Genomic DNA, 12,972 nt, shown 5'->3' with positions numbered 1-12,972 from the left:
AGGGCTGGGGCATCCCAGGGGTGTTTGTCCCCTCTGTGGCTGGGCTCAGCCCCTTCCTCCCCTCTCACCTCACCTGGCTGCCAGTGCAGTAGAAGGTGCCTTTAACCACCATGGGAAGAAGCCAGATTCCCAAATCTAGGCATTGCCAGAGAAGCACCAAACACATCACGTATAAAGGCTCACTCCAGAGTGGTCTGGGTCCCATCCTGGCTGAGGACAAGCATCAGCTGAGCCTCATCAGAGCATCCACTCCCACACCAGGTGATGCTCTGCACGTCCTTCGGGCTCAGCCTTGTGCTGGTCCCCTCTAATGACCTGGTTTTCAGACAGAGAGCCACCAAACCCATCCCAATCAGTCCCCTCACACATCTCCTAAAGCTGTGAAAGCAGCCGGGTGGTGAAAGCAGAAAGCAGTTTTATTAAAGACAGCAGCGCTGTAAACTCTCCCCTCCAACCAGCAACACCTGCCTCGGCAAGGGCAGCAAGAGCCTCCTCTCCAAAACACCCCTGGGATCCTCCCTGATCACAGGTGCCACAGAACCAGAGCTGAGGTTGGAAAAGCCCTCTAAGATCGAGTCCAACTGATAACCCAGCACTGCCAAATCTGCCTCTAAACCACATCCCCAAGTGCCACATCTTTAAACCCATTCTCAACTCCCCACAGGGCAAATACCCCACCAAAATTAGCTTGGTAGGATTGCAGTATTTCCTTACCAAAAAAAAAAAAAAAAAAAAAAAAAAAAAAAAAAAAAAATCAAACAACCCCAAAACACAGTGTGCCATTCTCAGCACGTTCTAGGAAAGCTCCAGCCCTCCCCGTGCACAGCTCCTGCACGGCAGTTTATATTTGGAAACATCAGCGGAAAACAGTTTGATCAGTTCATAGCCTGGAAAGCCAAGAGGAAATCTCGCAGCATTGTTCCACCCTGGGCAGAGGCATCAGGACGTGTTGTTATTTACTCTGGGCCAGCACTCGGCCTGGTTTCACCACGGGGCTGGGGATTCCCATTCCGGTGTTTTGTAGGGTCAAGGACATCCTCATAGCAAAGCGCCCTTTGCTCCCCAAAGAGGGGCTCCACGTTTGGGAGCTCCTGGCTGTCCTCAACCACAGCAGCCACCCCAGCACACCTGGTTGTGCCTCGCTGGGTGACAAACAGCTCGAAAAAGCCATTGTCCTGGAACGAAACTTCGGTGGAAAAAGGGAAAGGGACTTGCTGGACGAGCAGCGTGCTCGCACAGCACAGGAACAGAGCTCATGTGGGCACTGGAGGTTATTTATCTCTGAAGGCTTCAGCGAAGTTAAACAGAGAAAAGTTTCCCTTCAGTTCCACCACTAGAACCTGTTGTTGTTCAAAAATAAAAGCCCACACTCTAAAGCGAGCTTGTCAACACAGAGGCTGCCGGCGGGCAGGGCACAAACCCCATTTAGCTTGTTTCTAATCGATTTCACTTCCCGATTCCCATGCAAATACCTGCAGCTCAGCTTGCAAAAACATCAGCAGCGCATTTAGACCCAAAACAACCTGAGCTGATTTTACTTCTTTTTTTTTTTTTTTTTTTCCGTTTGTCTAAGCCTCCTTCCACCAAACCAACCAGAAACTGGAAACACTTCCAAGGATGGAGTCCTTTTAAAGTACCCAAAGGGGAGAGCCACGATGAGAGCAGGGCACAGGACAGGGCAGGGGAGCCGGGGTGCAACTGGGGTCCCTGAGCCGAGCCCCCCATCACCCCCCGCCCCAGAGCAGCTGCGGGGATGCAGCACCAGGGCTCGGGCACGGCTTCGCTCCCTGCCCAGCCGGGCTTGGGGCAGGCTCGCAGAGCATCAGAGTTCGGGTGTTTTCATAAATTTATTCATTTATTTTGCTTTGAGTCTTCCCAGCCAAAGTTTTGTCCCGGCGCCCGCTCCTCCCGCACATCTCAGACGAACCAGCGCCTCCATAAAAGCCCCGAACAATCCCATCTCCTGCTCTCAGCCCTGTTATTTGCTTTTGTTTCGCCACGACTGTAAACACAAGGGGGATGTTTCCCTCCTTCCTGGGGTGTTCTCTCCCCGCCCCGGAGCTTTTCCCGTGCGGCCGCGGCTCCCCCGGCGCTGGACCGGCGAGAAACCGGGGGATCAAGCCTGGGAGGGGCTGCCGGGCATCCGGGGGGGCTGAAACAGAGGGTCTCCCACTCATCCCATCCCCTCATCCCACCAAGTTTTGCGAGAGCAACAGCCGCATCCAGGCACGGGCGTGCTCCTGGAGGTTCCCCACGCAGCCACCCCTCCATCCATCGCTGCCCTCCTACCTGGGACATCTGCGGCCTGAAGTTGATGTCCTTGAGGTCGATGGAGCCGGGGGAGAGGTTGTGGAGCAGCTGGCACAGCAGCACCCCGTCCCGCAGCGCCTGCGCCAGGTCGAAGACCACCGCCGATGGCCAGACCACCCGGTGGTTCGGGGGCAAAACTTTGCAGTCGATGAGCCAGCGGCCGCACTGCCGCCACTCCTCCATGGCCGCGCTCTGCTCGCTCGCCCGGCCTTCCTCTTCCTCCTCCTCCTCCTCCTGCCAGCGCTCAGGGGCCGCGGGCAGCTGCCCGAGGGGCCGCTCTGCTCGGCGCCTCCGCGCTACCGCCCCGCTCCATCGCCGCCCGCCGCCCCCGAGAGCATCGCTCCGCGCCGGGGCTCCGAGCAGGAGGAGGAGGAGGAAGAGGAGGAGGAGGAGGAAGGAGGGCGGCGCGGAGTTTTCCGGCGGAGGGCTGCCCCTGCCCCCGCTGCGGCCCCACCGCCTCGGCCGGGGTTAGGCGCGCCGCATCCTCCGGGAACAAAGCGGCGGACGGACGGACGGACGGACGGACGGACGGACGGACACCGGGTACGGCGGGGCCACCCCCGCGCAACTCTGTCGCCCTACCCCACGGGAACGTGTGCCGCCGAGGGACCCCACCTGCGCGGCCGAGCCAGGGAGCCGCCGTGGGTGCGAGTTTTCTCCCCGCCCCGGGCAGCGGGAGCAGCCCCCGGCCCGCCCCCGGTCCGCCCCGCCGCCCCTTTGTCTGCGGGAGCCCGGGGGCGGGGGGTGCTTCGTGATGCCTTGGCTCGGAGCCCGCTTCCCCCCCCCTTTATATTTTTCCTTTGCCCCTCCCCATTTTTATTTTTCCTCCTTTTTTTTTTTTTTCCCTTCCTTTTCCCCCCTCCCTTGTCGTATCCCTCCCTCCCGCCGCTGCCGCTCCTCTCCCTGTTCCGGTAAAGCCGTCCGGAGCCCCGGTGCTGCTTCGCTGTCCCCGCTGGCAGAGCTTCCCCCGCACTTTGTGGGGTCCCCCCGCCCCAGGGCTCCCCCTGGCCCCGCTGCCCCCGGCCCCAGCCCTGCGGGCAGCGGCAGGAGCGGTGCCGGGGCTCCTCCGCCTCCCCCCACACACACAGACCCCGCTTTGTCTGACCGCTCGCTGCCACTCGTCATCCCGTGTTTGGGTTGCAAATACTGCAGGGGAGATGTTTAACCCAAACAAGCGATCGCGTTCCTTGACTTTCAAACGGGAGGACAACTCCTATAATTAATTACCAGTGTATTTATTAAAAACCTCAACTCTCACGCATTAACTCCTTGGCAGCAAACTCTTGAAAAATCTCTAATTTTCACCGGTGGCTTCCATCCAAATCAGCGCGGCTTAGAACAGCCTCTTTTCAAATCTGTTCTGAGTTTTCTTCCGAGATCCTCTCCCCAGAGTTTGCCGATTAATTTCCAGCCCGCCTTTCCAGATAGCCAAAACCGGAAGCCGGGACTGGGACGAAGGGAAGCTATTAACCTGGATGTCAAACAAATGCAACACTAATCTCTTCCAAATGGAGCCGAGCGGAGATAAAGGAGAAGGAGCAACTCTACAGCCATGAGCCTTCATTTTCAATCTAGGAAGGAGGATCTCTCCGAAGAACAGAAAATAATTGTTTAATACTCCAAGGAAGTTTGGGGTTTTTTTTTTAAAGAAGAAATGCTTTCATGCCGAGGTGCTGGCTGTCCACAGCTCAGCCCGGCTGTGCCCCTGGGCCAGGGCAGGGTACGAACAGTGCGATCCAAGAGGGAGCAGCATCCACACGCTCCTGTCTCACCATCAGAGCTACGCCCTGCCCCGGGTGAATCCAGATCTCAGCCCACACTCCCCATACCCCGAGGAGGTGCTTTCTCAGAGTGATTTTCTCGATCTTTTAGTTCTTCACGAAGCGTTTCTGCCCTCCAACAGCACCCATAGGCAGGAATCACGAGGCTACTGAAGGTGGTGGAGTCGTGCCAGGGATAATTTTGGTTGACTCAGTACCAGCCTGCCGTGTGAGGTCAGGTCTGTAGGTAGACGACAACAGAGGAGTTTATTATATGTGCATAATTAAAGCTGCGAGCCACAGCCTGGCTTTTTTACTGAGTAATAAAAAGCGTTCTTGGCCCCTGGACACTTGGGAACAATCCCTGCAGCTGCAGAGCCAGGCTCTGCGTGGGAGGTGTTGGAGCAAGTACTCTCCTCGCCTACCTCTGCAGCAACCCAAAGGGCTGATGGCAGAAGTATTTCTGAGAGCAGGAAAAATCAAAACAACCAAAACCTGTGCAGCCAGGCTCGGGAAGAGCTTGACTCCAGCACACGCTGGTGAGCTGTGAGCTCCAGATTGTACAAACTGTCCTGCAAGAGGATGGAGGGGTGTGGAGAGGACTCAGATGCTGTTTTCAGGATGGACCTAAAGCTAAAAGGGACCTTGAATACATTAAAGAGGTTGGATTTTGTGCTGGAGCTGGTGCTCCCCTCTCCTGCCTCTTGGCACTGCTGGGAATGGCACCCAGGGAATGACGGGCACCCAGGGAATGACGGGCACCCAGGGAATGACAGCCAGCCAGGGAATGACAGGGAATGACAGCCGGGCAGGGCAGAGGCTGACACCACCCTCTGCTGGGGACCCAGCGTGGAGCTTCTCTCCGCTCGCAGACTTTGCTCCGTGTGCTTTTGTTTGAGTTCCTTGCAGGAGAGAAGCCCGAGAGGTGGCTGGATGCACCGAGAAGATGCTGCCAGAGGGAACATTGTGCTTTTTCAGCCCCAAATGTCTCAGGGTGTACAGACGAGGAGCCTGGCAGGCAGCGGGTCCCAATGCAGAGGGGGTGTGAGGGGGACCTGGCTGGTGAAGTGGTGGCAGTTTGGGAACGTAACAGAGCAGGGTGGGGACATCCCAGTCCAGCGTGGAATAGGGAAAACTAGTGGAAGGAGGGGAGGAGGGAAAGAGAGAATGAAGGAAGGTGAGAAGGAAGAAAATTAAATGCACTAACATGTGTGAGGACACCATACCTTACACATCAACCCAAACATACCTGAGATGTGGCCACGTTTCCCAGTAATGTGCATTTTCTGCAATGCGTGGTGTCACTCCTGGGAGAAGAGCTGACTCCCCGCGTGCACAGAAGCAGCCACGGGGCAGCCCCTCTGAAAATATCCCTTAAACAGCAGAGCCACACCGCCAGGAAATCCTCTTTTTCCCAGCCAGCCAGTGTCTGTGGATTGCCATTGCCACCTTCTGGATTAGTCCAAGCGTGCACCAGCCTGTCCCGGAGCCGTGCTGGCTGCCAGGGGACACAGACGTGTCTCCAGCCGGAGCCAGGGTCCCCAGAGCAGGAGCCGGCCCGGCTGCTGGCACGGCAGCTGTCACACAGCCTACGTGCCATTTGCAACACACCCTTAGATTTTGTGATCTCCTTTCACCAACTATTTTAGGAAAGCTGTGCGAGCCCCAGCTCGGCAAACCCGCTGCTCGATTATCAGCGAGGGGGAAATCACAGGGCCACCAAAGAGTTCAGCTACAGGGTACAGACAAGAATCCTCTGTCTGGCTCATCACACACCTGCTCCACCTGCCCCCTGCCACACTCCCTGCAATTATCCTCCTGCTAAGGGCCTGCAGTGCTGCCAGCACAGCTCGTGTCCCTGCCCTTCCCGCAGGAGCCACCTCCTGGAGCTGCCCACGGAGGTGACTGCCTGTCACCATGGGAAGGAGCAGGAAAATTAACCTGGCACAGCTCAGTGCAAGGCAGAAGGGATGAACTGGATTCTCCTCTTGTGCTGGAGCAACGAGAGCGTTCAGCCACGGGTGCTCTTTGTTTAGCCTGAGAGTACAACTCCACTGGAAAAGGACTCTGACCCCAGGCACTTCCCTGGGCGTTTCTCTGTGGAACAGCCTCATTTTGGGATGCCCCAGCTGTGCTGAATACCAGCAACCACCAGTTAACAGCTCCCAATGCCATCACTGCGCTGCTGGGACACCCTCACTGATTAAGGATCCTCCACCGGGCTCCATCCCAACCGGTTTCCCATCAAAATCACACAGACACAGCGTTCACAGCCCCAGGAACTGGGCAAGGGGAAAAGCGCCCAGCCCCTCACTGCAGCCATGGCACAGCAGAGGAACAGCCTGAGGCAGCTCAGGGACAGCAAAGCAGAGATTTCCTCGGAGGAAGGAGGAGAGGAACAAACCATTGACTGAGTAGCACCTGGATTTCACCTGATCCATTCCACTGCTGCTGCCTCCATGGTTTATTTGGGAAGGGTCCTGTTGGCAGGTAACTCAGGGACTCACAGCGAAGGGTCGAGTGGAGGGGTCAGAGCAGTTGGAGCTCGGCAGATTCCAACCCTTCTCCTTGCCCCACCTCGGCAGTGCACCCACCCCCTTCCCAACTTCTGTTACTTTGGTGATAACAGAGCCAGTAATTTTACAGAAAATACCAAGACAACCTTAAAAAAACCCCTAAATCTTGTTCATTGAAGGATTTTGCACTTTGTTCCATGACTGGGTCAGGGCTGGCTTCTCTGCACTAGCAGGAAGCAGATTAAGCAGCAGTCAGGATATTTCTGACAATAAACAGTTTAATAGTGTGGTCATTCCTCTTTTTTTTTCCCTTTTTTTGCTTCCCTCTTCTTTGCGTTTGGCCTAAATCTCCTGGGAACAGGGAATTGCACCATGCCTTCCCTCTGACGAAGTAAACCACAGCCTCTTGTTTGTGTCCGTGAGGGCCGAGCGGAACAACGGGAGCAGCGCCTGGGGCAGCTCTGCTCGGATAAGTGCATCGGGTCCTTCGCGGGAGATTAGATGGCGCTGCCTTCACAGGAGATAAGAAGATTGAGAGCTTAAATTTAGCATCATCAGGAAAAGAATAAGCCCTGCAGCTCTCTTCAAAACATATTTCGTACTGTGCTGGCCGGAGGACAGGCGGGATAAGGAGAGGCGCCGGGGTAGAGAGAGATGGCGAGCGGAGGTCAAGGAGGGGCTGCTCGGTCACGCTCCTGTCCCACGCAGAGCACGGTGACGGTGGCATGAGGCTGGCAGCACACAGGGGTGTCCCCTGCCTGTCCTCACCCCATGGATGGGCGGTCACTGGGGAGCCCAAAGGGGCACAAAGGGTCCCTGCACCCCCCCATCACACACGGCTGCCCCCCAGTCACCCACCAAAAAGGAGAGTGGGCTGTAAATCCCAGGGCTGGGACCCCCCAGCACCTCTGGCAGCCAGGACAGCCCCTCTCCCAAGGACAGCACTTGGGGGCACTCCCCCAGTTCAGCGCCAGTGCTCCCAGTATGGGCTCCCAGTATGGGCTCCTTTAAAACACTCCGCACATCCAGTGCTGGGGGGCACCCGTGGGACCCTCGTACCCACTGGGGGGGCTTCAATGCCATAGTCCGGACCCATAAATCCACCTTGGGGAGCCCCGCTGCCATGCCCGGACCCACTCACCCCACTCGGGGTGACCCCACTGCCGTAGTCCAGACCTGCGCATCCGAAGTGGGGAGCCCAGTATCGTGCCCCATATCCACGCACCCACTCGGGGAGCCCCACTGCTCCCACATACCCGGACCCACGCACACACTCGAGGTCCCCCCCGCCGTGTCCCATCCCCTCGGCCCCGCCGCTGCCGCCCTCCCCCGGTGCCCCCGCCCCGGCTGTGGCTCCTCCCGAGCGCATCACGGCGGGCGGAGCCTCCGCGGCCGCTCCGCCGAGCCCAGCGGCGCCGGGGCCGGGCCGGGCCGGGCAGCGCAGCACGGTGGGGCCTGGGCAGCGGGCGGGGGGCGCGGGGGACCCTCGGGGGAAGGCGTGGGGAGGGCGGTGTGGGACCCCCGCGCGGGGCGCGCAGGGCCGGGGGGTGCGGGGCGGCCGCGGACGGGGCGCGGTGCCGCTGGAAGGGCGCTGGGGGCGGGCGGGAGGGGAGGCACGGAAAGGGAGGCTGGCAGGGCGGGGATCCCCGCTGCCAGCCCGTGGGGTGACCCCGCTGTGTCCCGCAGGTGCCGTCGGGAGGTGCCGGGGGCCCCCCAGCTCGGGTACCACAGCAGGGCCGAGCAGCATCTTCTCCTGCATCCCTGAGCACGTGACGTGCCGGGCTCCCGGCCATCGGCGGGGGAGAGGCCATGCACGGGCCTGGGCACCGCTGACCTCTGAGCTCTGACCTCCCCACGGCTTCGGGATCCGTTCTGCAGGGAATAGAGCTCATCCCGACCCGCTCAGCCTGTCCTGCCTGGCTGCAGAGCCGCCGCCGCTCGCACCTCTGGAGATGCTTCATGGACTGTCGACAAACAGCACGTGTGGGCCCTTCGCAGCATGAAACACGCAGCGGTGTCACCACTGGATAAGCTCTCCGAAGTCCTGGCGTGGTTTTTAAGCAAGGCCAGGCTGCCTGCTGTGATTTTGGGGCCTTGCTCCCTCTCCTGAGTGGTGCCAGCAGCTCGTGGATCCCAAGAGCCATCCCCTGGGATGTTCTGCCTTGAGCTCCAAGCAGCAGCCATCGACCTGGACCCAGCCAGCGGGGTTCATTTCGGAGCTGTTGGGAAGGAGCTCCTGTTTGTGGAGCTCTCCTCGGGCAGATGACTGACACGGTGATGAACGGGAGGGTGCCCCTGCCCGAGAAAGCCTTGTCCGAGGGCTATGCCCGGCTGAGGTACAGGGACACCTCCCTGCTCATCTGGCAGCAGCAGCAGCAGAAACTGGAGTCAGCTCCCCCCAACACCTACCTGAGCCGCAGCAGGAGCATGTGGTACTCGCAGTACGGCAATGAAGCCATCCTGGTGCGGGACAAAAACAAGCTGGATGTCTCCAGGGACACGGGGCAGTCCAAGTTTTGTGCTATTATGTAATTTCCCATAGGAACCCACATGTGGAGAGGAAGCATCGAGCTGGGGGAGGTGGGTGTGCACCATCCTCTCACAGCCCTGCGGAGGAAGCAGCGTTTCCAGGAGAGGCCGGGAAGGCTGAAGTTTGATTGTTTCTGTTTGAGTTTGCTGTTTATAGACTCACATTCTGCATGTCACTGAGTGTGTACAACAACCCCAGTCTCGCTGGGGAGCTCCCAAGCCTGTTGCTGCCCGGCATCTTGGCAGGGGCCGTGCTGGGCCATGTGTTGCTTGTAAGTGGCTCGTGTGCCCTGAGAAACACCCGCTGGCACTTGGGCACCATCCCCAGCCACCCTTACTGGCCAGTCCTGGTGCTTTTCCAGAGCTCTGGGAATGCTGGTGGGACAGAGGTGAGCACAGATCCGTTCCCATCGAGGCTGTGGTCTTAGGAAGTTCATCTCTAAACCCACCTGGCCATTACTTGTTCTGTTTGCTCTGTCTCCCTTTGGTCTCTTCCAGCCCAGGAATGGAGTGGTTTATTGTGGGAATAGGGAGAGAATGTGTTCAGGATTTAATCAGAGCCTTCCAAACACCTGGTAGGAGAGGTGTGCTGGAGTTTCATGCAAAGCAAAGGGCCCTCTCTGATCCCACAGTGTGGGATCGTGGAAATAACAGGAGTTCTGGAGTCAGGGGAGCTGACTCCTTTCATGCAGATCCCTGGCCCAGCTTCAGGAGCAGATCCCCCCAGGGAACAACCAGAAAGGGAGGGACAGGCCCAGGAAAGCAAGGAAGAAACTCCTGTAAATACTCACGATGTCCTAAGGGACATGAGGAAACTCCTACGCAGCACAGACCCACTCCAGAGGTGGGTTACAGAAGGAGAGAGGCCACTGGAGTTTGCTTTGCACTCAAGTTTTAATGCATGCAGTAGCTTGGAGGGGTTTAACTTCTAGTTCAGGTTGGATTGTAGGTTTGGTGCATGTATTTTAAAAGTTGTGTCTGGGATTGTTTCGATGAACTGAAGGGTTTTAGGAGGGAGAAGCATGGCCCTGCTTGGGCACAGAGGCTGCTGCTTTCAGGTTTAAGTTTCTGCTGAATCCTGACTTGCTCAAGGCAAGATCACACTGAGAAACTCAGCCCAGCAAGCACCTGAATTTTGTTAAAAACAAAATTGCCACTTCCAGGGGTGTGAATTACATGCCCAGGGTTCAGCATGAAAGTTCTTCATCAGGGTTCTGCCCTTTCTGTCCTGCCTAGGACATGTGTCCAACCCAGCAGTGCCTGGGCACAGCTTAACTCCAGGCAAATCAGTATTTGATGTCAGCTTCAGGATGGATTATTTACCTGCCTATTATCAGGCACAGTCATTACTTCTATTTATCTAAAACCTCCTTTGCATTTTTCAAGCACTTTATTTATTTATTTTTTGTTTTGTTTTTAAATACAGTAAAGAATCTCTTCCACCTCTCCCGTGCAGGTGAAACACTACAACAAACACACAGACACTCAACCTTGCTGAATCCATGCACTGAGCAGAACACACCTGTTCTAGAGTGAAATCGTAGAGGTTTGGTGTACTCAGCCCTGCTCCGTAGCCCTGCAAACAGTAGGCAGCTCGTTGTTTTTTAAAAGCACTATTTCTGCATGTGTTGGTGTTTGATACCTTGTGTGTGTGCCCATAGATTTAAACCTACTGCTGGACCTCGCTGCTTTGCAGACCCGTGCATTGCTCTGCACACAAATAACCCTCTTGGTTTTGTCAGGAGTAGCTCTGGAAGAGAAATATTCCAGTGAATAAATGTTTTTCAACCGGGTGCAAGCGTTCAATGAGATTCACAAACCCAGCGAGGCTCGGCGAGGTGCCGGGGGAGCAGTGCCAGGGATGTGTGACCCACCTGGGCCTCCAGTTCTTGGCTGAGTGAACAGGAGATTATTTGCTCAAGCAGGCAGGAGGCTGGGCCCAGAGCTCCCCTGGGAACTGCAGGTGGAGTCACCTGGAGAAGCAGGAGAGGTGGGTTCCAGGCCAGCCCTGGGGAGCATGTGAACTCTGGGAGTTTGAGGAACAGCACATCCCCCAAACCAGCTGTTCATTTTCTTTTCTTATAGAAAAAGAAATGCAACACTTACTTTCTTTTTCATTTCAGTGAGGAAGATGCTTATTTTGGGTATCATCAGTCTCTTTTTGTTAATGTGGCTGGTAAACCAAAATCGAGTTATTTTGCAGAGTGTTAATTGGACTATACAAGACTAAACCCGTAAGAATGTGCATAAATTCTTCCAGGATGGAGGCTGGATGTGACAGTACAGGAAGAAGAGGATGAGTTGTCCTTCCATCTCCATGAATGTGACTGTAGTTTTCCATTTCTGTGTGCCACTGGTCACAGCAGGGTTGGGGAGTGGCTGCTGTGGCCGTTTCTGTGAGCCAGTTGTGTGGTGGTGATGCACTTGTTTCAAACACTGTTGTAGCCTCTTTGATAAAGTGCATTAAAATGATTTGAATGCAGCTTTGTGAGCGGCTGGTTTTCCCCTGCATGCCCACGGCTCTGGCACAGGTGACAGCTTTTGGCATTCCCCACCTGCGAGGGAGGAATTCCCTCAGTTACTGGTGGGGCTCCCAAGCCCCAGACCCTGGACCAGGAGCTGCAGGGGAGGCTTCTCCAGCTCCCCAAGGCCAGCAGCTCTGAAGTCTCAGCAGTGCATTCAGGGTGAGGAAAGCCTCTGGATGTCACACTGAATCAGGGAATCAAGGCTGGAAAAGACCTTGGAGATTGTCACATCCAGCCTGTGACCAATCCTCCCACCTTGTCACCAGCCCAGAGCTCTGAGTGCCACCTCCAGGGATGGGGACTCCAAACCTCCCTGGGCAGCCCCTGCCAAGGCCTGGCAACCCTTTCCCCTTGAAGGAATTTCTCCTGATGTCCAACCTGAACCTCACCTGGTGCAGCTTGAGGCTGTTCCCTCTTGTCCTGTCACTGGTTGCCCAGGAGAGGCCAAACCCCACCTCACATCCTTGTTTTAGGCAGCTGTAGAGAGCAAGGTCTTCCCTGAGCCTCCTTTTCCTCCAGGCTGAGTCCCCTCAGCTGCTCCTCATAAAACAGGCTCTCCAGACCCTTTTCTTCCCTTCTCTGGACTCATTCCAGCCCCTCACTGTCCATCTTGCAGTGAGGGGCCCAGACCTGGCCCCAGGATTCAAGGCATGACCAGTGAGAGCTGAACCTCAATCATGTCCTGCCTGTCCTCAACCCCTTCCCAGCCTGCAAGGAACAGCTCTGCTTGCCACCCCTAGAAATAACTCACCTGTAAATGCTACAGAAACATCCTCAGCTGCCTCACAGGAGGTTGTTCAGAGGACAGGTTGAACAAACAGCCCCTGTGGGAGTGTCCCTGATACAAGAGCAGAGTGAAACAGGTTTGCTGAAACCTTGGAGATGCTGGCTTGGAAAGGCAGTGAGCAGGAACAGGGTTAGAGAAAGATTAACCACCCTGGGGCAGCCTGGCTGTGGTAACCCCACCTTGCACACAAACCAAACAGCAAAACCAACCGCAAGCCTCTCCAGTGACCAAAATAGATCCTGGCCCCACACAGCAATGCTGGGACTCTACTGGGACTGGGCCCAGCTGCTCCAGCCCCCCCTTTTCAAGCTGTGCCTTCCAGGTCACCCTGAGCTCACAGAGCCAGCCCTGGCTGCTGCAGCAGGTGACAAAGTCCCTCTGCTTCCTGCAGGTCCTGGTGGCTTCAGAGAAGCCAGTGGCAAACCTGGGGGAAGTTTGATCTCCTTTCAGCCCAACTTACCTCAGCCAGGAGCAATTCTCACAGAACTTTAAGACCCTGCAGACTGTAGGATCCTGGGAGGAGTCCAAGCGCTTCCTTGGCTGCC

The 12,972-nt window shown here is 56.6% G+C and overlaps 2 protein-coding genes across 9 annotated transcripts in view; one reads left to right on the top strand and one right to left on the bottom strand.

Annotated features, from left to right (window-relative positions):
- VAV2 (vav guanine nucleotide exchange factor 2) overlaps positions 1–2,966 on the bottom strand; it is a 124,768-nt gene extending 121,802 nt beyond the window's left edge. For 3 of the 8 annotated variants that reach the window (XM_032130436.1, XM_032130435.1, XM_032130441.1), the window contains exon 1: positions 2,290–2,964. In XM_032130436.1, the coding sequence (XP_031986327.1) occupies positions 2,290–2,493 (204 nt within the window). In that variant the 5' untranslated portion in view covers positions 2,494–2,964. Of the gene's footprint in view, positions 1–2,289 lie in introns of all 8 variants that reach the window. The other 5 variants (XM_032130438.1, XM_032130437.1, XM_032130440.1 and 2 more) reach the window with 4 other exon arrangements.
- A 5,006-nt stretch (positions 2,967–7,972) lies between these two features.
- BRD3OS (BRD3 opposite strand) lies at positions 7,973–10,650 on the top strand. Its single transcript, XM_032130422.1, has 2 exons — positions 7,973–8,034; positions 8,273–10,650. Exon 2 carries the CDS (start codon positions 8,849–8,851, stop codon positions 9,116–9,118), a length of 270 nt encoding a protein of 89 aa, XP_031986313.1. The 5' UTR covers positions 7,973–8,034; positions 8,273–8,848; the 3' UTR covers positions 9,119–10,650.
- The last annotated feature ends 2,322 nt before the right edge of the window (positions 10,651–12,972 follow it).

This window comes from Corvus moneduloides, chromosome 21 (genome assembly GCF_009650955.1).
Source record: "Corvus moneduloides isolate bCorMon1 chromosome 21, bCorMon1.pri, whole genome shotgun sequence".
NCBI classification, from domain to species: Eukaryota; Metazoa; Chordata; class Aves; order Passeriformes; family Corvidae; genus Corvus; species Corvus moneduloides.
This window is presented reverse-complemented; position numbering and strand designations above follow the sequence as displayed.

Coding starts and splice junctions, on each gene's coding strand:
- BRD3OS (XM_032130422.1), top strand. CDS start 8,849: ATGACTGACACGGTGATGAACGGGAGGGTGCCCCTGCCCGAGAAAGCC.